This window comes from Bombus affinis, chromosome 4, assembly GCF_024516045.1.
Source record: "Bombus affinis isolate iyBomAffi1 chromosome 4, iyBomAffi1.2, whole genome shotgun sequence".
NCBI lineage: Eukaryota > Metazoa > Arthropoda > Insecta > Hymenoptera > Apidae > Bombus > Bombus affinis.
In genome coordinates, this window is record NC_066347.1 from 17497986 (window position 1) to 17520358 (window position 22373).

General features: G+C 39.8%; 2 protein-coding genes across 6 annotated transcripts; one reads left to right on the forward strand and one right to left on the reverse strand.

The window, feature by feature from the left end:
• Positions 1–469: 469 nt before the first annotated feature.
• On the forward strand, positions 470–16144 carry LOC126915674 (chromatin assembly factor 1 subunit A). The gene is made up of 10 exons (XM_050720546.1): positions 470–758; positions 855–940; positions 1053–1837; positions 1921–2072; positions 2152–2573; positions 2648–2814; positions 14157–14305; positions 14392–14443; positions 14520–14658; positions 14787–16144. Exons 2-10 carry the CDS (start codon positions 865–867, stop codon positions 15284–15286), a joined length of 2442 nt encoding a protein of 813 aa, XP_050576503.1. The 5' UTR covers positions 470–758; positions 855–864; the 3' UTR covers positions 15287–16144.
• On the reverse strand, positions 2645–13420 carry LOC126915676 (Krueppel-like factor 14). 5 transcript variants are annotated; one of them, XM_050720551.1, is made up of 6 exons: positions 5761–8395; positions 5135–5493; positions 4368–4629; positions 4042–4284; positions 3702–3841; positions 2645–3593 (listed from the first exon to the last, which is right to left on the reverse strand). In XM_050720551.1, exons 2-6 carry the CDS (start codon positions 5159–5161, stop codon positions 3291–3293), a joined length of 975 nt encoding a protein of 324 aa, XP_050576508.1. In that variant the 5' UTR covers positions 5162–5493; positions 5761–8395; the 3' UTR covers positions 2645–3290. The 5 variants fall into 5 exon arrangements, with proteins under 5 accessions (XP_050576508.1, XP_050576512.1, XP_050576511.1 ...); XM_050720555.1 differs by lacking the exons at positions 5135–5493; positions 5761–8395 and adding an exon at positions 13102–13420; XM_050720554.1 differs by lacking the exons at positions 5135–5493; positions 5761–8395 and adding an exon at positions 12283–13090.
• Positions 16145–22373: the final 6229 nt, after the last annotated feature.

The window sequence follows — 22373 nt, forward strand, 5'->3', positions numbered from 1 at the left end:
CCTAAAAAAGGGATAGTTTCTCGAATCTGTTTTTTTATATTTTAAATAATCAACATTTCGACTAAGTTGCTGTACAATTAAAGTTATATTTTCATTCCAATTGTTATCTTTAATCTTTCGTGCTCTCTATCGAGCATGATGGTTCAGTTATATGAACATTAACATTCGCAAAATATATTCTTAAATAATCATTAGATATATAATACTCATGAAAATCGGACAATTTTATAAATAAAACAAGGAACTCATCTATAAATAATTAATTTATGGTGTAAAAAACAATCTGTATTTCCAATCTATAAATTTAATAATAAATGAAATATGAAGATTTTATTGGTTAAATTCTAACCAACCACTGATTGATCAAGTTCTTTGTTGAACGGCTTCTAATATTCATTGAAAGTCGCTGATCTAGTAAAATTAAAGTTCATGGAAAATCTCATCATCTGAAATTTGTCCTTTTCTATGCTCTATTTTCCCGCCGATTTTGTTACAATTCGGCAGTAATGTTTTACCAACATATTGCATTTGTGAAAATAGTTCTTTTAATAGTTTAATTTTAGTGTATATATATATTATTTTTATTTTGGAATTCATACATATTTAATTCATGTTTTTCTATTTCTTGTATTATCTACATTTATCTGATAAATTATTGTTAGGTTATAACAATGTATCATTGACAGCTTCGTCGTCAACCTTGTCAGTTGATGTAATGTTGTAAAAAATACTTTGATATTTAGATATATTTAAGTAAGGTAATGGCACAATATACTTTTTTATTCGTTTATTTTTTATTTTCAATTAAGTATTCAGTTGAGATTTATTTTAATCTTATGTTTCTTTCTCATAAGGACTTCTGAGATGAAAATGATGGATAGCAATGAACAAGATGATTGTTTCGAAGTAATTTCTGTCAAAAGGAAGAAAATGAAACAAGGTATTTAATTTTTAATAATTACAGTATTGTCAATATAGTTATTATAAAAATATAATGTAACAAAATGAGAAATTTATGCATGTAAAATATATAATTTGAAATTTTAATGTAGCACAATTACCATTCCAAATGCGAAGTCCAGTACAGTCACCAAATGTTGTGCACACTAGAAAGAGGAAATTAACATCACCTTCTAAGGAATGTAAAAATCCAAAAGCAATCAAAATTTTGAAGAATAATTCAACTGATGATAATGTAAATAATGAACCGAATAGCACGAGTGTCGATACAAGAAATAAAGATATCGATCTTATAGAAATAATAGAGGATCCACCCACAGAAACTGAAAATGCAAAAGAAAATGCATTTAGTAAAGAAAAAGCTAGCAGTAAAAGCAGAACTTCAAAACGAATTGTAACTGGCCAGAAAAAATTAGAGAAACAGGAGAAATTAAAGTCAAGTCCTTTAACAAAGTTCCTTCAAAAGACTGATAAACAAAAAGATGCCTCAAGAGAAGAATCTGACATTTCTTTCCAAGAGGAGAAGGATGATTCGATAGAAGAATTTGAGGAAAGTTCTAACAAAGTAACTAAAACCAATATAAGTACACCAGGGACAACCAGTAATCTAAGCAATAAAGTAGAAGGCTTACTTTCAGTTGCCAATAATTCTTCGTATCAGTCTGATTCCGATCTTGTAGTTTTATCTTCTGATACCGAAGAGAAAGACGAAGAAGCCAAGTCATCTGCAAATACGATGACAGATACACCTAGTACATCGCAAATTATCAAAACTTCCAAAATAGACAAAACAAAGCTGAAGAAGTTAACGCCTAAACAAGAAGAAAAGAAATTATTAAATGCTAGAAGAAAAGAAGAGAAGAAACGATTGAAGATGGTAAATTGGGACACTTATAGTATAAATATTTTATTTTGTTAAATTAATTCTCAGTTAATTTTGTCATTTCATTTATTTATTAGGAGAAGGAAAAGAAATTGGAGGAGGAACGACAAAATCGGAAAAAAGAAAAGGAAGAGAAACGAAAACAAAAAGAGGAAAGGGGAAGAGTTGAAAGAGAACAAAAATTGATGGAAAAGAAAAGGAAAGAACAAAGGAAACAAATGGAGATCGAGTACGGATATTTACTATTGTAACATTCATAACTTTGTAAAAATATATAGTTGTCAGTTTTCAGTAATATGTATTTACAGACAAAGACAGAAAGGAAGACAGGCGAGGGAGGAGGAACGTCGAAGAAGGGAAGAAGCTAAGGAGGAGGAAAAAAAGAGAAAAGAGGAAGAAAGGTTGGAAGCAGAGCGCAAGAAACAGAAAGCGGCAACGACTTTCACCAGTTTTTTCGTTGCTAAGAAACAAGAAAAATCCGTCGAAGACGAAAGCACGAATGAAGTGAAGAATTTCATGCCTTTTGAGGTAAAGGGAGATATGAAGATAGCTAAAGTCTGTAGAAGATTCTTAAGCAAACAAGAGAAATTGTTCTTGGACAAAATGTGCAATGAAGGAAGCACACAAATGACAGATTTGTATCTTAGTGAGATTAAGGATAAAAGAACAATTCCACGCAAATCGTCGAAAACTTGGCCGCTCGAAACGAAAGATGACGTAATTTTATTAGGTAAACATTATTCTTCCTTATCAATCATTCATATAATTATACATCATAGTTAATCACATGTCGTTTCATTGTAGAGGAAGAAAGCGATGGCAGCTCGAACATTGTGAATCAAAATGTTGTTGTAGAGATGCGACGACCTAAATTGCTACAATTTTCTGAAAATCAACGTCCACCTTACTGGGGTACGTGGAGGAAACGCAGTAAATTTATCAATCCTCGAAGGCCCTTCTCCAAGGATACGGTAAGTCTGAAGTTCCGTTTATGGCATAAAAGCTCTTTCACTTTTAATGATGTATATATGATACTGAGGCACATTTGCGACGATGATTAGGCGCATTTTTGGTATATCTGGCAATAGTCTTTATCAAGAACTTGAGGCTTTCACAGTTTGGCTCTAACTAATGTTGTATTTTACAATTACTCGCTTAAATCGTATTAAATAATCAACAAACAATTTATCGTATTTTCAACAATTTATTGTCGAATTATAAATTTTGTCACTTAATTCAGTTTGAATTATATTTTCTCGCTAAAACTTCAACATGGAAATCGTCTTCCACAATTTTCACGCATCAAGAACTAAACACTTTCTTCCCGATTTCCCGATTAAATATCATCGCAAGGAAGCAACGAAGCTGCAAATTCGAGAAATCCGAAAGAAAATTCCTTCAGCGCTCAATACCATCATCGTCAGTTATATTATATAAGATAAATTGACTAAATCTCCGCTGGTAGAATGGAATTCATCTTTTCTCCGCGTAGCCCTCTTCCCCCGTGAAACAATGGAAAAGCGTTCTTTCTGTGCACTTTGCGATGTTTGGCCAAGTGGTCGCTGCGCGCGAACCTCTTCGAGCACATTTCGCATGGATAAGGCTTTACGCCTGAGTGCGATCGTCTATGCCTGGCTAGTTCATCGGATCGGCTGAAACGCCACCCGCAACCGGACCACGTGCAGGCAAATGGTTTCTCACCTGTGTGCCGACGTAGGTGAGCTTTCAAGTGGGACGCCTTTGCATAGACCTGAAAGAGTGGTTGTTAGATTTCTATTTTCTCAATTCTAATATTTAAAAATTGGTAAACATATAGTCTTCAAATACCCTATTGAGACATTGACTAGATATAGCGTACCTTGACGCATCCTTGATAAGTGCAAGGAAAGCATCGATCCTCAGCCGCGTTCGCTAAACTGCGATTAGTGTAGTCGTGGGTTGCTAGTGCCGCGGCAGCTGCTGATGAAATATTTTCTTCTACTTGATTATTGTTATAATCTTAAATCAATAGAAACGATTATTGCTGATTCCGAATTGAAACAATTTCTACATTTTTTAAGGTACATTCAGAAAGCTACGATGAATTATTTCATAAATTTGCTCTCGAAATTTTAGGACAACTCGGTCAGAAGATAGACACAATTTCAATCCAATAGCTTTCTCTAGGACGATAATTCTGGAAGATGTTCGAAACTTACCTATACCGCTGGTTTCCAAGGTATCATCGAGGGCTCTCAAGTCGATCCCAAGCACCCATAATGGTTCTTCTCGCTGGAACGTTTGCTGTGGATTGGGCAGAGGAAGGTGTAGAAAACCCTCGCAGCCTGGTGTGCACAACGGTGTCCTGTCCGGAAGACCCGAGTTCCAGCTTCTGTCTAAACACCATTCTAACTCCGAGTCTAACTCGCTCAGTTCGCTTAGTTCGCTTAGACATCCTGTGCCTAACAGAAACAGCGTTTGTCAATCATCGTTCAACCTATCCTATGAACGCTAAAAGAGCATCTATCTCCTTGTCACTAGCTACCTGACAGTGGCGTTGAATTGTTATCAGACCATTCGTTCCAAGATGTCTTCGCCGGACAAGTCAGATCCGTGTAACACTCGATCGTGTTGCCTATATTATTCGACTGATCGACGGTCTCCGAGTCATCGCTGCGTGGCGTCGTTCTGCAAGAGGATGCCTCGTAGTCGCATGCGAAACTCGTGGAATTCGTGGAGAACAGTTGCTTCTCGACACCTGTGTCCATGGTCAGGCCCAACGCGGAGAACAACAACTCGTCCGTCATCTGTGACGAAAACAAAGAAATAAGATAAAATAAGAAAGAAAAACAAGAGAATTCGTCGTATGGAAGATCGAAGAGGATCGTTGCAACGATGACAGCTAGAAACAAAAACAAAAAGATGATCGATTCACGAGTAACGTAACGGGACTGTTTATTGTTGCGAGAGTTGCTTGTTTCGGATTAATCGGGCTGGTTTCTTGGTGATACCGACAATAAGTCAAGCGGCGCGAACGCTCTATATCTGTTGATTAACATTCAATTCTATTTTGAGTTATCAGCCACCGAAAGAAAGAGGGAAACAACACGACAACTGCGATGGTCACCATCGTTGTTGATTCTTGCCTCTTTCCGAACTATTTGATCTTTATTCTCCATTTAAGTAATTAATAAGATGTTAATCGGCTTGACGATTAGAATTGTTAATGATAGTTATCTGTGTTTGCAGTTCTCTCATATATCTTCTACTGTCCGAAGATACGCGATAAGTCGGTTGTCAGCTTCTACTTACGTCGAACATCGCAGCCTCTTCTATCATCTTGTCGGCTAGTCGAAGCTCTGTCTAATCAAAACCAATGTCTCATAAAACTACGCAGTCCGTGACGTTTTACTCTTCTCTGTTTGTCTTCTTTATTTGCGTTTCATATGTAATTAGTTCACTATTAATCACTGTCTTGATTTCCTATGCGCATTATCACTTGCGATTGCCACTGTTACGAAGTTGCCGAAACCGCGCGCCACCAACAAATCGGCGCACGTTTTCGATCGTCCTTCGAAACCCTTCTTTCGAAGCTTCTAAATATCCGTCGGAATCTTGCAAGCGTTAAACCACTGTCATCCTCAATGAACGAAACTAAGTCTCGAAACTTTCTGCAATAATAGAATACTTAACGTCTCCTTTCTAACGCAATATAATTTCAACTGAGATACCAGTGTATCGTGAATTTCCTAAGCGAACCACCCTTCTGAATCGAAATTTTAGCTGTTATATCGCACTATAGAACGAATCAAGAAATTAACGAAAGAACAACGAAATATCAAACGATCTTCTATTTCGATTTGTTCCTTCTGGGGAACTTAAGCAACGTCCTGGGAGACTTGGTGTTCGCGTGGAACTGTCGAGGTCGCGCGACCCACCCTTTCGAACGCTTCGCGGCCGTAGAACGCGTGGAGACTGCGACAGCAAGCCGATCTCGATTCCGAGAGAAGACGCGGTGCTCGTGGTGTGGCTTGTCGCCACACGGGCCGAGATAATCGAGGCTGTGCCACCCGGTCCCGTCGCCGTGCTTCTCCCAGGGGAGAAGTCAGTCCCAGAACACCGGCAGACGCGCCAGCGAAACGGCTTCCTGGCTAATTGGCTCGTCACGGCTCGCGCTTATTTACGACGCCAGTCACCCCCGATAATCGGCCATGAGCGACGTGTCGGTGTGGCCCTGGGCCTATTCGGCAGGACCGTTGGTGTTCTCTTCGCGAAATCGCTAATCGTGCTTCAACGAATCACGTCGAGGAGCACGTGGCCCATCGATGGCCCTAGAAGTCTGCAAGTGACGATGACGTTGGCGGATGGCGATTTCTTTTTAATTGTACCGTTCGTAGGAGAAATTTTGCGACGTGGTCGACGGTTTGACTCTTGAATCGCACGCGACTGACATACGGTAGTTGACGAACATATTCGAGCAATTGTAGAAGCCTTTTATAAATACGTAGTACGAAGCATTTCGAAAAATTGAATAATTGATTGATATCGAATAGATTATATTATCGAGAAGTAGTTAGCCAGATGTAGAGCGTGTGCGTGCATCTGTCAGTTCGGATAACGACACGTCGACGACGAAAATCGTTGTCGAACCGTTGAGTTGACGACAAAAGGAAGCTCGAAGGAAAAAGAAAAACGTAACGAGTGGCGAATCGGTAAAAGCCGGTTAACTTATGACCAGAGAGTTTAAACGCTTAACCATTGTGCCGGTATATCAGTCAGAATAGAATCAAGTGATAGATCAAGCGAATAAAGTCGCAGAGTCGTAAAATCGAGTCGAGTCGAGTCGAACAGACGAACCTGAAGCGTGGCACCGAATCATTTGTTAAAAATTACTGTGACCTTGTGTTACATTAACATATTTTTCATCAAGTTCGATCGCAACTACTCGATTCGAACTATTGCGCTATTTTTCTCGACGAATCTGAATCTACACAGATCATTTTTGCAAATCGATCGAAGACCTTGATTTTTGGCAGATGTTCACGAGTCGCGCAGATTTTTTGCTCGTCTGTGATCGTAGTAATAAAATAGTTGTCTAGGAACAGTTTTATAACTGTCTTGGGACTACCATGATCCCTCGAACAACGTCCTAGCGAAAGAACAAAAAGTTTAGCTGTGAAGTCGATAATTTTGTTCTTTTCTTCTTGTTTTCATTAAATCCTGTATGTAGCATGAAGTAGACAGAAAGTTCGTTATTAGCTTCTAGTTTATTTTATATTATATTTTAATCGAAACAATTGGATATAATATAGTACATTTCCAAAGAATGTATCAATGGAGCAACGATATTATAATTGCAATGGCTTTGACCTAGAGTGACAAAAAGGAGCAGCAACCGATAATATAGTTCGAAGTCAGTGGCAGTAACAGCTAGATCGCGTTCGTAATACGTTTATCCGTGTCGGAGGAAGTTGACCTTAGATACAACGAACATATTTTGCATTCAATTAAAATGTCAAGAACACGTTGCAGTGAAGAGAAGAAGTGCAACGTCTCGACCTTGTGCTTTCGAGCTTAAACTCTTGGAATAATCTTTACTGTTTTGTTTCTTGGTTTTCCTTTTTATCTTCTTTTTTTTCTTTAGATGGTATAAATAAGAATAGTCGTAATCACTGAAATTTCTATACATTTGTGTATTTTTTTGTATGCACTTTAGTTTGAATAATTAGGTCACTGGAATAGATTTGAATTTGGTTTGGTGACTATAACGGCGAAGCATTTTTCAAATGCGCAGATCATTATTTTTTCCTTGTTTACCTGACTATAGAATTACATAAAAGTTGGGGAATATCGGAGGAATATCGGTTGGATAATGTTCTTCGCGAGCGTAACATGGCACGCCGTTTATACAGGGTGAACCAAAAAGTGAGTTCATCATTTCTAGAGTAGATAACAGATACCCTAATAAATATGGATCGGAATATTAATAGTTCCAAAGTTATAAACAACGTTTTGTTTGATAACCGAAAGCGAGTAATTTTCACGCTTTAGAAGCTATCGTAACGTATACAAAATAATGGATTATCGAGTGAAATAGTTAAGTCTGGGAATCTTTGAGGAACTATGCAGATGTCAAGCGTGGAAATAGAGCCTTTTGCAGGCAGGAAAAAGAGAAACTATAAGATGATCCACGGTCCATAAGATGTTCCTTTCGTCTTGAACGAAAAACTGTTAATTATTTTCAAACTATCAATTTTTTGACCCACGTTTATTAGAATTTTTCCCGTCATTTGGCAAGTACCGTTTACCGTAGAGCTTTGAACTCTATTTTTGTTTCACTCTATAGATATCGTTATAGAAAACAGACCATCGCTCGTCGATATCGATGTATCGATTTCAGTCGAACCGAGAGGGGATTATATCTTTACGTAAATGTTCGTTATGCTTTTGGAACACGTCCAGGGAAACCTATGTCCACGTCGGAAATTTCTTATCTGCGACTGGCCGAAAAAGCAAAGCGAAATGACAGCATTCGAAATGGTTAGACGCATCTTCTAAAACGATTCAGCGGAGAAAGTATCTATTCTAATCTTTTAACAGTTACACGCGTTAAACATAAATATTCATTGTTTTACTTAACAATCTGACCTTGGTTACTCCGTTTGTTTTTCTGTTCTCTCTTTTTTCCTCCGTATCTTAAGACGACATCCGCTAGCGTATCTCGGCTGAACATCAATAGCCCGCATCTCTATTTTTACAGTTGACATATCTTTTCTCTATTAATTATAAATTAACGTATCCTTCTTCCTAGATAATAGACATCACAAAAACGAAAACAATAAATTTTTCGACGTCGTACTTGCCACAAAATATTCTAACGAATCAATCGAAGATTGAAACGAACGAGTATCGTAACACAGTGCAGTAATTTTATCCGCGAAGCACTGATTTTGCTGACGCATCGTAATTACATTTTTATTTTATCTGTTAGACACCGATTGGTATGTCATTTACCATACTTCTACGTTTTTATCGTTTTACGCTAATTCAATCCGTAGAGAATGTCGATCGATTACGTGGCTTTGTTAACGTTGCCTATGAGTTTTTCGAGTAAAAGAGAGATCGTAGTACGGCCGTTTATCTAACTGACGCACTCTCGAGAAACGTCGTCGCGTTGCGACTGATTGTCGACGGTTTAATTGAAATATCAAAAACTCCATACAACTTTGCGCCGCAACCACGATCCCCTCTCTCTATCTACCCTCTAGAGAGATTTATTAATTGCGCTGCTGGTTGCGTCACCGTTTGCAACCGATAAAAAGCTTCGAGATTCATTTCGCTTGTCGATATCTTCATCGTTCTCGCTTCAGGCTCGATTGCTTCTTTTTTTTCTGCCAAGATTTTGCGAGCAGATCGTGGCTGAATGTCTTATTCCAAGTAACTTTTCGTTACATCAACGAATCGCTTTTTGAACCAGTTTTATTTCTATATCGCATAATTTTACACGCGCGTTCTACACGGAAGTACGTCTGAAAGTTTCGCGATCTTTAATTAATGTTTGGTATCTCAGTTAAATTAACGGCGATTGCATTTCTAGGAGCTTATTTCGCTAATCTCGTCGATTCCGCTATCATGGTGTCACTTGGCACGTCTTCAAAACGCGATTGGGATAAAGTTCACTGTTTTGTTTTCAAGCGAATAAAACTCAGGAGTATCTCCGTTTAATTGCGATAATTATGTCGATAAGAGCCACATACGTTACTACTATGTACGTATTGCCTATGCGGGGAAAAAGTAGTTTGTTTAATTTGTTAAGTCGTCCATGATCTAGTTTCGAAGATGAGATACAATATGAACGTTTATAAGATGAGATGCGAACAAACAATTAAAGAAACTTAAACATCGTGGAGATGCGATCGATGTTGCGGCAATGAAGAAGGGCGGAGCCAGCAAAGGCCGCGTATCTCAGCCGAATATTCGGATAATAAATCAATTCGACATGCAGGGATTTAATCTCCGGTGTGCAACGTCAAGAAGCACCGGCTATAATCTTAATGGGGCATAAAACAGCCATTACAGATGGCCCGATGGGTGACAACACGCCGTAAATAATCTACCACCGCTTTCGCCAGGCATCGCTCTAAAGTTACGGGTCGCGTTCCACCGATAACTGCATTTCCTCCGACGCGTCTTTCCAGACGATGCCTACGATTTTCCAGGCGGAAACCGATTAAACGCATTATCATTTCTTAAAATTCTTTTCTCCATTCGTTACATCGATGAATTAAATTCACGCACGCATCACTTACGAGCGAGGTACTTACGTGGTTGCTCGAAAGCTTTGCAACAATTATTACGTTTATTGCAAAACTGAGAATAGTTAAGTAATTGTTAAAAGAAGGCATCTATCTATTAGGATTTATATTATGAACTGAACATAATTTACATTAAATACACAGAAGCTTTAGTAAAAACGGAACGTCTATCCTAAGATTCTTGGCGAAAGTGTAGATGTTTGTTGATGTTGTTGTTGAATTGTTAAAAGAAGGTATTTAATCTATTAGGATTTATATTATAAAGTGAACATAATTTCGAGTTTATAATTTACATTAAATACACAAAAGCTTTAGTAAAAACGGAACATCTATCCTAAGATTCTTAGCGAAAGTGTAGATGTTTGTTGATGTTGTTGTTGAATTGTTAAAAGAAGGTATTTAATCTATTAGGATTTATATTATAAAGTGAACATAATTTCGAGTTTATAATTTACATTAAATACACAGAAGCTTTAGTAAAAACGGAACGTCTATCCTAAGATTCTTAGCGAAAGTGTAGATGTTTGTTGATGTTGTTGTTGAATTGTTAAAAGAAGGTATCTAATCTGTTAGGATTTATATTATGAACTGAACATAATTTACATTAAATACACAGAAGCTTTAGTAAAAACGGAACGTCTATCCTAAGATTCTTGGCGAAAGTGTAGATGTTTGTTGATGTTGTTGTTGAATTGTTAAAAGAAGGTATCTAATCTGTTAGGATTTATATTATGAACTGAACATAATTTACATTAAATACACAGAAGCTTTAGTAAAAACGGAACGTCTATCCTAAGATTCTTAGCGAAAGTATAGATGTTTGTTGATGTTGTTGTTGAATTGTTAAAAGAAGGTATCTAATCTGTTAGGATTTATATTATGAACTGAACATAATTTACATTAAATACACAGAAGCTTTAGTAAAAACGGAACGTCTATCCTAAGATTCTTAGCGAAAGTGTAGATGTTTGTTGATGTTGTTGTTGAATTGTTAAAAGAAGGTATCTAATCTGTTAGGATTTATATTATGAACTGAACATAATTTACATTAAATACACAGAAGCTTTAGTAAAAACGGAACGTCTATCCTAAGATTCTTGGCGAAAGTGTAGATGTTTGTTGATGTTGTTGTTGAATTGTTAAAAGAAGGTATCTAATCTATTAGGATTTATATTATAAAGTGAACGTAATATCGAGTTCATAATTTATATTAAATACACAGAAGCTTTAGTAAAAACTAAGATTCTTAGCAAAAGTATAGATATTGTTTGTTGATGTTGTTGTTGAATTGTTAAAAGAAGGCTAGATAAAAGAAGGCAAAGAATCCTAAGATTTTTAGCGAGAATGTAGATGTTCTTCGTTATTTCTGACTTTATCACTATTTTGTTTTTTTTTTGTTTTTTTTTTTTTTAATATATACAAAAATTGCGTAGGAAAGAGCGACGATTAAATTTAACTTTTTCAACAGATTTCTTATATAGGAAATAAAGTATAGAAAGAGAATTGTTTCCTGTATATGGTTGTTCGATAAGGGAAAATCTTAGTGAAATTTCTCAACACCAGTCGGTCGGTGTCGAACGATCTCGTGAAAGTGTGAAGACCGACAGTGCAGAGGTAACCGGACATAATTTTTCGAGATACGTTTTATCGCTGCTTAAATGATACTTGACGATACCGAATACGATCGCTGGAAAAGAGCGGAGGTACCGTGCTCGTGGCATGCATGAAACCGTATCAAATGTTCTGTCAACGCTAACATCGACCACGTTCTTCACCATCCTTTCGCGTGTTACACCCTTTTCGTCATGTTTCAAACAATAGGAAAAAACACAGCGCAACTAGTTACAGAAAAGTAGAGTTTTGATTTACACTGCTATGATCCTCAGTATGTCGATTAGTATTGTTAAACCATGCATAGATTATAAAACTAGATTTATCGATGCTAGATATGTTATATTAAATATATTAAAATACAATTGATAATATAAAAAGAATTAAATGAAAATTCAATTGAAATTAAATAGCCATACAAATCTGTGATCATCTGCGATCCGATGATGTTAGTTGATGGAGAGTCAATAGAATAATTTGTTGGATCCTTGGCATCGAAAAACGTTTCTAACGGTGGAAAAAATCGGCACTCACCTCTGCTACGCTGCCGAAAGCTGCTCAACTGGTGGTCGCCCTTTTCCTCTTTGTTCCTCTTGTTCGCCGGTTTTCCGCGTCACGCCTCGAACGACGGTTAGGTCGCCGATCATTCGCGATATTACGTTTCCCGCCGCTAATAAATTAATGTCAAAGGGAAGGTCCTGTAATTGATGCTCGTGCGGGGATCAAATCGACGTTGATTTATCGATCGAGCCCGCGCCTCGCGCCGCAAACAACAAGAAAACCAACGATTTATTGACTTTTCGGTCCGATGCACGATCGCCAGGATGTTTGGTCGGGTAGATGGGTTCTTTTCGTCGTCCAGTTCGATCGATCGATACGAGTCACAGCTCGTAAAATCGTATTTCTATCTTTCTAGACCTTCTCACGCGAAGAAACGCGATTGCTCTGCCTCTGTTTCTTCCTCGAGCTCGAACTTTGGAACGTTTCAATATCTTCGCCTAATCTTTACCTTTCGGTTTGTAATGCTCTACGTAAGAGATTATGAAGATTTATAATTTAGAATTAGATAATGTTTTAAATAAATCGATAAAAATAGCTACTGATACAAGCTACCAAGTTGCTTGCGTTTGATCAAAAAATCATTCCATCGTTACTTCAATTTTTTTTTTTTTTAACTCTTCCTTCGATTCTACAAAGCGAATCGTCGATTTTTAATTGCCGGTCTTCGTTAGATTCTTTGAGGAAATTGCCGCATAAACACACGGACTACGTTTCAGCGAACGTTACACAAACGTACTATTTTTTTCCCGTATATCAAACAGCCTTAAAATATTGAGTATCTGTATGAGTCACCTTTCCATTATAAATCCGTTGATTATACCAAAACTCCGCAACTGGTTTTAAAATCCCATCCTCGAACACTTCGTTTCTTCGATGTCCGATCGCACTCGTCACTCACTTGAGTGCAAATTTATTATGCGAGGAATAATTTTGTACAGCGTGAGATCGGTTGATTCGCGTTTCCAGTAAACAGAGGAGGAGTTTGTTTACAAATTTTCGACTGCTTGCTCAATTTATTGTTCTTGTCGCATGGTGACGATTGAAACGAAGGACGATTTCGTGGTAATGTATCCGCATCCACATTTCGAGAGCACCGACTCGTTAACGAGTATCGCTCGACGACTAAGAGAATCACCGAAAAGAGAAGAGCAGCACGTGCGCCGACGATATCACCCGTCAAGGAAGTCGCATTGATACCGACGTCCTGCTTAATCATGTTTTACACTTCAGTGAAATCCCGTGGCCATGTTCGTAACTAAAATAAAGTCTGTGGAGAACGAACCGATAATGTTTTCATGAATCGCAATGAAAAATTCCGTATAACGATCAAAATCGAAGTTCCTAAGCAAATACGAGAGTACTTCAATTTACTTTTGTAACGGCGAAAGAAAAGAGAAAACAAATTTTCCGAAAAATTTATTCGGCAAAAGCTATACAACGAATTGATTTGATTATCATTCTATCAGAATATATATCGTAGATCGATTAAAAATAATCGTGAAAGTTGCGCGTTGGCCTGCAGCTTTTCACGAAGTTTCGAGTAAAGTTTAAGCAAAAATTGAGAGATACGTAACTATTACTAGCGTTCATTCTGCGTTCTCCAGCTGTCTTCATATACAGCGTCCGTTTTTATCAGTGGCAGAAAAAATTCTCGATAAAAAAACGGTTCGAGCCTTTAATCGCATTTCGATAGATTATTTGTAAATCCATAACGCAGCATCGTGTTTTGCACTTATTTCGACTCTTATCTACCATACGGCGCTTCACATTAGAATCACGTATTTCGATTATACTTGTCACATTGAGCTTTCAGATTTTATTTGACAAACTTATTCTTCTGTTTTCAGCAATGGTTCAATTACGAGATTGATTCGGACGAAGAATGGGAGGAGGAGGAACCAGGCGAATCTTTGCGCGGTTCTGACGATGAAAAAGACGAGGAGAATCCGGAGGACAACGAGTATGATGTAGATAACGATTTCATGGTTCCTCATGGGTAAGCCAATTCGGTTCATTCTCGATATTTAAACATTTATATACATTTTCATCCGTTTGTAAATCTCCGTGTTTTTGATAATTCAGCTACTTGTCCGATGAAGAGCTTCGTGCTGATGAGGAAGACAAGGAAGACATGGTAAGTAGTTTTAAAATAAATAATAATCGATCATGTCTATCGAGGCTAAAGTAAATAACTTTTTTCATTTCCGTAGACTCCTGAAACACAAAAAGTCAAGTTGAAACTACTCGGAGAACAATTCGAGTCCGAAAGGAAAGCAAAGACCGCGAAGTTAAAGCCAAAAATAATAGGTTGTATTTGGAGAGGGTCTGAAAATGAATTTCAACCAAACGGTGAGTATTCGACATCTGAAATATGCTTAACGTAGCTGTTAGACGTCGGACCAGAAGATAAGCGTGAATTTTTATTTCTACAATTGTGTCATAATGAGAAATATCTGACAATTATCTTCTGCTTGCAGTACCACCGAGGATCGTAGACTTCTTGTCAGCTCGAGACGCCTGGGTATATGGAATACCGATACTACTACCAACCATGGACGAAGCTATGGCAACGAACGAGTGCAGTACTCCCACGCAACAGCAACCGCTGACGAGTTCAAAAAAGACACGATTTCCGGAAGCAGCTCTGCCGGATCTTATTCGATTAATACACGGGAATACATATAGTAGACGCTGTCTTGTAAAAGAATTCATGGCCTATTGGAGTAAAAAGAACAAGGGAGCTAAAAGTCAGCCTTCGAAAGCCAGTATACAACAAAAGATTCGCGAGATTGGCAAATGGATGCCGTGTCCAGAGAAGGGGCCGATGCATTCAAAGGCGTGTTGGTACGTTGACGAAAACATCAGAAAAGAGCACATCAACGAGGAGCTTCCGTTGCCAAATTGCTGGTCCTATACGCTAATACCCAAGAAGAAGAGTGATATCACGAAAATCAGATTATTCTTCTCTCCAAAATGAGATTATTTTAAGATAGTCTTCCAGTTATTCAAAGCGATATGTTCGGAGCTTAAGGGAAGGATAGATTCGATTCGTGTTTAGAAGTATATTATTTAAGACATCTGCAATGTTTTAAGTTCACATCTTAAGCTATTTAATAATCGAAATATCGATTTTGACGGACTGTCTCTTTCATTTAAAATCTGGTCATTTTAAACCGCAACTAACTTGTTAAAATCGACTTGTAAGTTAGTTTAAATTGATTGGAATAGTGCCATTGCTTTCTAAATATGGATCAATTTGCATTTTGCTGTAATATTTAATTGGTATCGTTCGATCGCATGCATCCAATTTAAATTAGATACGAAAATTAAAATGAAATACTCAATAGTAAAAAATTTAACTACACTTCTTACTCGGCGTCACAAATCGTTGTGGGTTACTATTTACTATATAATCGTTCAACGATTGATGAAATGGCTCAAATAGTACTTGGATTAACGCTACTCGTCGATTTAGATGGTTCCTTCTTTTGTATACACTTAATTACGTGATTATCGATGTTTTCTTAGAAATAAAATGGTATCGACGATTTCATACGACTGATGCCTAATACGACAAAGATATATCTCGTGAAAGCTTTACGATATTAACTAGAGAAGGTCGGTATCGAAGTCACAATATACTTCATGTGATATATGTTTCTAATCGTATAATTGAAAGAAAGATCGGAATGCAGAAAGAACGGAATGCAGTATCGTTAGTTTGTTAAAAAAAGGCAAGACGGGAAGATTAAATGAAGCGTATAAAATTTATAGCTCGTTATACTGTTCTATTAATACAGTTATACTTTTATAATAAAAGAAGTTAATAAATAAATCAGTGGAAAGCTTGTCACCTCCCGTCGAACTAATAGAAGAATACCATGATATTTATTTTTTTTTTTTGCCCTTATTTTTCTTTTTTAACCCTCATCCATCGTTCTCAAAGGGTAAGTCAGAAAGGAAAGCACGAATGGGGATAATCTGTTCGAGTAATGTGAATTATCCAGAGGATTCCATCGGCTAAAAACTTTTGCACCGGGCAGTAACGTTCGAATGGGTTAATGCATCAGACCAGGCTTTGCGGAACGTGGAATTGCATTCCGTCAAACAGTGCACCGGAGTTAAATAAAATAGCTGCAACGAAAAGTTTTGCACAGCATTCTATTATTGGCGGTCGACCGGAAGAGCGTATCTTATTGGAATGAAAATGATACGATATCGGGAATCGGCGAACGATAGAACCTTTCTCTTCGATTTGTCCATGAGATTCCATGGGAATGAAAATGTTTCGATTCTCCATTCTCGATTACGATTATTCCTTTTTCCGTTCTTTCGTATGATTTTACCACACCCATTGCACGTGGTTCTTTAAGGGATTTTTCAAAAGAATGCAAAAACTTGAAATCTTTGTGAAAAGATAAGTCCATCGGATTATAACGGAAGTTGAGGATCAGATTAATGCCGATGTCCAGTGGCGAACTATATATATTTTTCTACTCTTATCCAGTCTTTATAGTCTTTTTGTATTTAGCTGGATGGAAAGCTTTTATTAATTTAGTTATTAAAAGTTTTTAATATAGTTATAATTAAAATAGTCGAAAAATATCAAACAAAGTACTATGCTTCATTTAATTACTATTATCAAATTTTATACTTTGTTATTAATCATCAATACGAAGCTCGCTTTTTTAAACGCTTTTTATATAATAAAAATGGAAGCTGCCACAATCGCGAATTTATATCTTGTCACAACTAGAACGTAATAAAAGTTACTGTCCTTTGAAAATTATTGGCTTCTCATCCAAGTTAGTTTCTCGTAACTTTCGTCATAATTTCGAGTTTTAAACGATTTTATAAGAACATGAAACCCTTATACCAAACACCATTGAAAACAATCGATAACTGTTATCGCGATAACGCGATAAATAAAATAAATTTTTCAATTGGAGGTAACAATCAATCAAAATCTTGACATCCGAAACTGAGTAATTTTAGGTTGCGACAATACATTCCTCTGGTATTTTGTTGATGTGAAAAATTTGGCCAAAAAATAGCTATTATTCCGGGGATAGGGCGAAAAAAAGCGAGGGAATTTTTTTGTTATTTTCACCACCATATAGGTTCGCTACAATTTATTTTTAGAATGTCGATATTAGTTTTGATAGCCCGTGGTTTCAAAATTGTAACAATTCCATGAAATTGTTAGACCACTGCGAAATACGAATCGAAATTGAAAAACAAACTGACGAACACAGCGAAATCCGCTGACGGATCCCGCGGCGTTCAAGCATCCGGGTACACGGCGAAGAGAAAAAGCAAGAACGAGTCCAGTAGGAAGTTTTACGGCCGGTAGTTCGGGATGTAGCTTCGGGCTGGACGGCATATGGCCGAAATAAGGAAAGACCGTGCCTCCAGATTATGGCAATTATCGAATCACGTTACGGGATCTGGCGCCACGCGGCTCGAAAACGCAGAAATTAAGTTCCAACCCCCCGGGGATGGGTACGCTTGCTCGGTGCTGGCACAGCGAACGTAGACTAGTTCGGACAAAACGCGAATGTTCGCCCTTCATCGCAAGCGACTTTCAGGTTTCCTGTACTCGTTTCAATGTCTTCAAAGATTTCATTCTTAGCCCCGTAAATTGTTGTCGAAGGAAACAACATGGAAATCGAAATCTCACCTGTAATAGCTTTTAGCGATTAAGGAATCTCGACAAGCGAACGAGAATTTTGAAAGAAATCGACATCAGCGGAATCACGAGCTTGTACGAAATTGGCGGATGTCGGTGCTTCGAGATAAGTGGACCAGTGTTTGCCAAATGGCATTCTCGGCGAGTACACCAAACTTCCTGAAACTGACGTCTCTCCCTCGCCCACCCCATTCGATATTCCCAAAAACCGAGCCATTACACCTGTCCACCCAAAAATCAATAATCCCGCCCTCGAACCCGGAGCGTCGTCCTTCTCCTGGCGATAGACCATCCTCGCACAACCTCCGCAATCCCATCGCGACGGAAGAACTCCCCTTGAACGGCCGATCCGTCCAATTCCACTTTGCAATTCCTCGAAAGCTCGACGTTGGTTCCGCGTAGCGTCGAGATGTCGCGGTGTAGCCGCAGCCAATCAGAGGTACCCTCCGCCGGTGGACCGGCTGGTCGTGTCTCCGGATATTAATGAGAGGATAGAGAGGCGGCCGGAGCCACGGATCACGGCGGCAGACTCTCTTCTCCTGGACAGAGGGACGAGCGAGCAAGAGAAGAGAAGAGACGAGAAAGACAGGGATAGACGTAGAGGCGAGCGAAGGCCTGCCACCTCCACCCCGCGCGCTTGGCGGACGCCGCGGGGAGACGAAGAGGAGCAAGGAGGCGCAGAGAGGGAGGGTCTCCACCCTGGGACCACGGCGTGGAGGGAGAGGACGTCGTCGGGTCACGAGAAACCGTCGGAGGGAAGGACGGAGACGGAAGGCCGGCGGCGCGACCGCCAGAAAGAGAGATAGCGATTCTGTGTGTGTGTGTGTGTATGAGCGCGCGCGCGCGTGCGAGTGACGATGCTGGCTACAGCGACGGCAAGAGGAAGAGACGGAGGATGAGGATGTCGAGGAGCGAGGAAGAGGGAGGCGGAGGAGGAGGAGGACCAGGAGGAAACGGAGCTTGAGAGGCTGGGAAGGGGTGGAGTGAGGAACGGCGAGCAATGGAGAGAGAGAAGTCGAGAAAGGGAGAGCGAGAGAGATCTGGACCCCACGTAGGAGACGTTCAATACTGTAGCAACGACGCCGAGCCAACGCCATTGGCTACCATTTTCTCTCTATACCTTCTAGGCATACACCTTGTACTCTATTCCGGTCTACTCCACTTTATTCCTGCTGCCGTTGCTCGTTGCCCGGTTTCTCCGATGGCTACCCAACCCTTCCGCGTCGGTTCCACCGGTTCCAACAGAGAACAAGTTGCGCGGAAGGTGTACCGAATAGGAGGAAGGGTTTTCGGGGTCGGTGAGCGACTGCACGGGTGGCAATTGGATTTTTTCTTTTTTTAAAGACTGTTCGAAGGGTCGTGTGGGAATGACTGGGAAGGGTGTCGCGATACGAGAGAACTGGAGGCTGGAGAACGGCGCGTGGCTCGAGGAGGTTGGGATATTGTTTTATGGCGAAGCAGAGGGATGGGATAATTTATCGGCTGAATAGGAGAGAGGTATCGTGGTTGGAGGAGAATGCGGCAGCTTTGATTCGATAGAAGGGAATCTTTTAAGTCGATATTTAATTCCTGCTGATATTCGATCAAAATTAATTTGATTAATTTGACGAAATCTCGCGAAGTTCGTCGACGCTTCGTTCGAATTTAATAGATATTTAAGAGATTTAAATATCGTATTTAAGTTAGATCCAATTCCTTTCCGTTCCTATCCACTTCGATCCGACTGTCTCGCTTCGTATTGAACTCGTTCTCTTCGATGATTACTATGTTTCGTCCATGAGGCGAAAAATCGATAAGTTTTATAAACCGATATCATTGAAGCCATCATTCGCGCCGACTGTGATATATCTTGAAACATATAACCCGTTACTCTAAACCTCGATCCACCCTATATCAAAGTCATAGCCTGCGCGAAAGCGAAATCGATCGCGTATTCGCAAGGAGAATCATGGAGCGCGCGTTACGCGTCGATCTGGCCGATCCGCGGCTCCTTATGATTACCCTTACCCGCGATCGTAGAGCCTGGACGAGGAGGAGGAAAGAGAGTATCTCTCTGGAGGGCGGGACACCGGATTCGAGCTGGCAATCATCCAGTGGAGCTCGGCACCGAGAGTTTCGTGCCGATTGCCGGAGCTTGGTCGATCGCGGGCCATCATCATCGCGCCGCCTATCCGGTCGCGCCTAGGCTTACGCAACACGAACACGGCGTGCATTTATCTAGACGTGACGGCTGCCAGCGAGCACCATCGCGGCTTTCGGCCTTAGCATAATTGCCCGTAAAGGCCTCGGTAATGCGTCTATTACGCCGATGCCTCTGTACACGGCTACTGACACAGGGCATCAATCCTCTGCCTCCGAGTATTCAATTAAGTATCCTCCTCCCCTTCTCGCTCCTCCCCCTCCCAACTTGCTCGAGAACATCAACCTGGATAGCGTGTTCTTTCTGCCGTTTATTCTTCTTTCTCCTCTCTCTCCCCTCTACTCTCCTTCTCGAGTACAATGGATTTTTATCCAGCACCATGGCTGGTCTTTCTAACACGAGTCCGGGTTATCCTGATCTATCGAGTTAGAAGATGGTCCGGGCAGACTAAATATCTCACCGAGAAGGGTAATCGGAGGTGATTTTGCTCCTTGGCTGGTTAGAAGCAGACGGTTCGCTTTGGTGATTTCCTGGTGCGGATTTCCGGAGAGATTGAAAGATCTAAGGGTGGTCTCGAGGGGAGTTTAGTTGAAGTACCGAATATTTTTTTGTACACTCAGATTATGTCCCCTGATTGTTTAAATTGTATTTTTATTTATTTTCATGATCGGGGGATTAAATAAGCGTAGCATGGCAGGGTGGAAATAAGTGAAATCCTCGCAAGTTCCTTCGTAACGAGATTTCCATCATCTGTCGCCTCCGCAACAGAGGCGGCGCATTACGTTTCTCTAGACTCATCATGGACACCATGGTCCCATAGGCCACGCAGCCCGCAGCTGCTGGATCTTATGCTAATCCCACCCCCGCGGGCCAAAGTCTGGCGCGCATCGTATGAAAAAGTTGCTCGTTACACGCTCGCCCATAAATCTCCTCGCTAAAGCTTAATCTGTTCCCGTGGCGGACGTCAGCCACGGAAAACTCGCAACTCGCGCGCTCCGACCAGCTGCGCGCCTGGATTTTCATAATTTTTTATCCTTCGGCAAAAATTTCCAATCCGCCTGTATGCTCGACCTCGACGAAAACTTAGGCCCCGTGGAATCTCAATCGTTTCCACCAGAAAACGCTGGAGGAGGAGATTCAGAGAGAAAAGAGGAGTTTAATGGGTTTTTTGACGGAACATCTCGCGAGATCCTCTGTAAATCGACGTAGTATTTCTGTATATCCGGTTTCGGTCTTTTTCCGAAGAAATTTATCTAATATGGAATTTATTCTAAAATTATCTTCATCGGAACAAATAATTTTTGGTTCGGCAGAATAATCGGTGTGTATCGATCTTCTGTCGGAATTTCGAATATTTCTCAAGCTGCTTCCGTGTTATAAATAAACATATCTGTTCCGCTCTCTTAATTCCATTATTATCCTCCATTAAATTTCATCTCGAAACTTTTGCTCCCTATTGAGTCACTTTTTCGTTACTTCTTCCATCGTCAAAAATTTACCCGGATCTTATTGTACACGCTTACTTATATACGTAACAAGGCTGGTGAATTTTCAGCATGGTGTACACACAATGCGAACGAAGCGTGTGAGGAGGCGGAGAGGCGTGTGGGGGCCATTATGGAGATGGATCTTCCTTCGAATAAAGCTCGGAACTTGGGGGTGAGCAGGGGGTAGTTTGAAGTGCCGGCACCGGCAGTCGTTCCGAGGAGGTGAAGAAGGTAGAAGAAGAGGAGGGGTATGTGACGGAGTGGTGGCTAGCGATGGGCATTCCAGTCTTTCTTTCTCGCGAACTTTCGAGCAATTTGGTAAAACAAAGGTGGAATCGTGTATGGTATGGTTCGAGATGAAAAAATGTAAAAACCTACCTACACGTGTTCTAGTTTTGTTTCTTAAGAATATTCGTCTCGTACTCTACGTTACTTTCAAATAGCGCAATCCAATTTTGCTCAATGGACGAACATAATCGTGGATTACTTACGTTAGAGAAACATAATTCTATGAATTTCGATAGAATAGTATTCTGCACGTTTTCACGCCTTTAAATTGTCCACAAATGCATAAACATTCGCAAACTCGGCGTTTGCTAAAAATAACGAAGAATGGAACGATTCGGAAAGTGTACGTACGGTGGATGGTTGAAGGAACTTCGAGGCCATCACTAGCAGTGGAAAACGCGGAACGAAGAAGGAGAGCCGGCAGGGTGGAGGCGGGGTAGTTGGTGGTAATATATCACCC

Coding starts and splice junctions, on each gene's coding strand:
- LOC126915674 (XM_050720546.1), top strand. CDS start 865: ATGAAAATGATGGATAGCAATGAACAAGATGATTGTTTCGAAGTAATT. Junction 1,838..1,920: donor AGAAGAAACGATTGAAGATG/GTAAATTGGGAC, acceptor TTTATTTATTAG/GAGAAGGAAAAGAAATTGGA. Junction 14,306..14,391: donor GATTTCATGGTTCCTCATGG/GTAAGCCAATTC, acceptor TTGATAATTCAG/CTACTTGTCCGATGAAGAGC.
- LOC126915676 (XM_050720551.1), bottom strand. CDS start 5,161: ATGATAGAAGAGGCTGCGATGTTCGAC. Junction 4,630..5,134: donor AAGAGGCTGCGATGTTCGAC/GTAAGTAGAAGC, acceptor TTTTCGTCACAG/ATGACGGACGAGTTGTTGTT. Junction 3,842..4,041: donor CTTGGAAACCAGCGGTATAG/GTAAGTTTCGAA, acceptor TATTGATTTAAG/ATTATAACAATAATCAAGTA.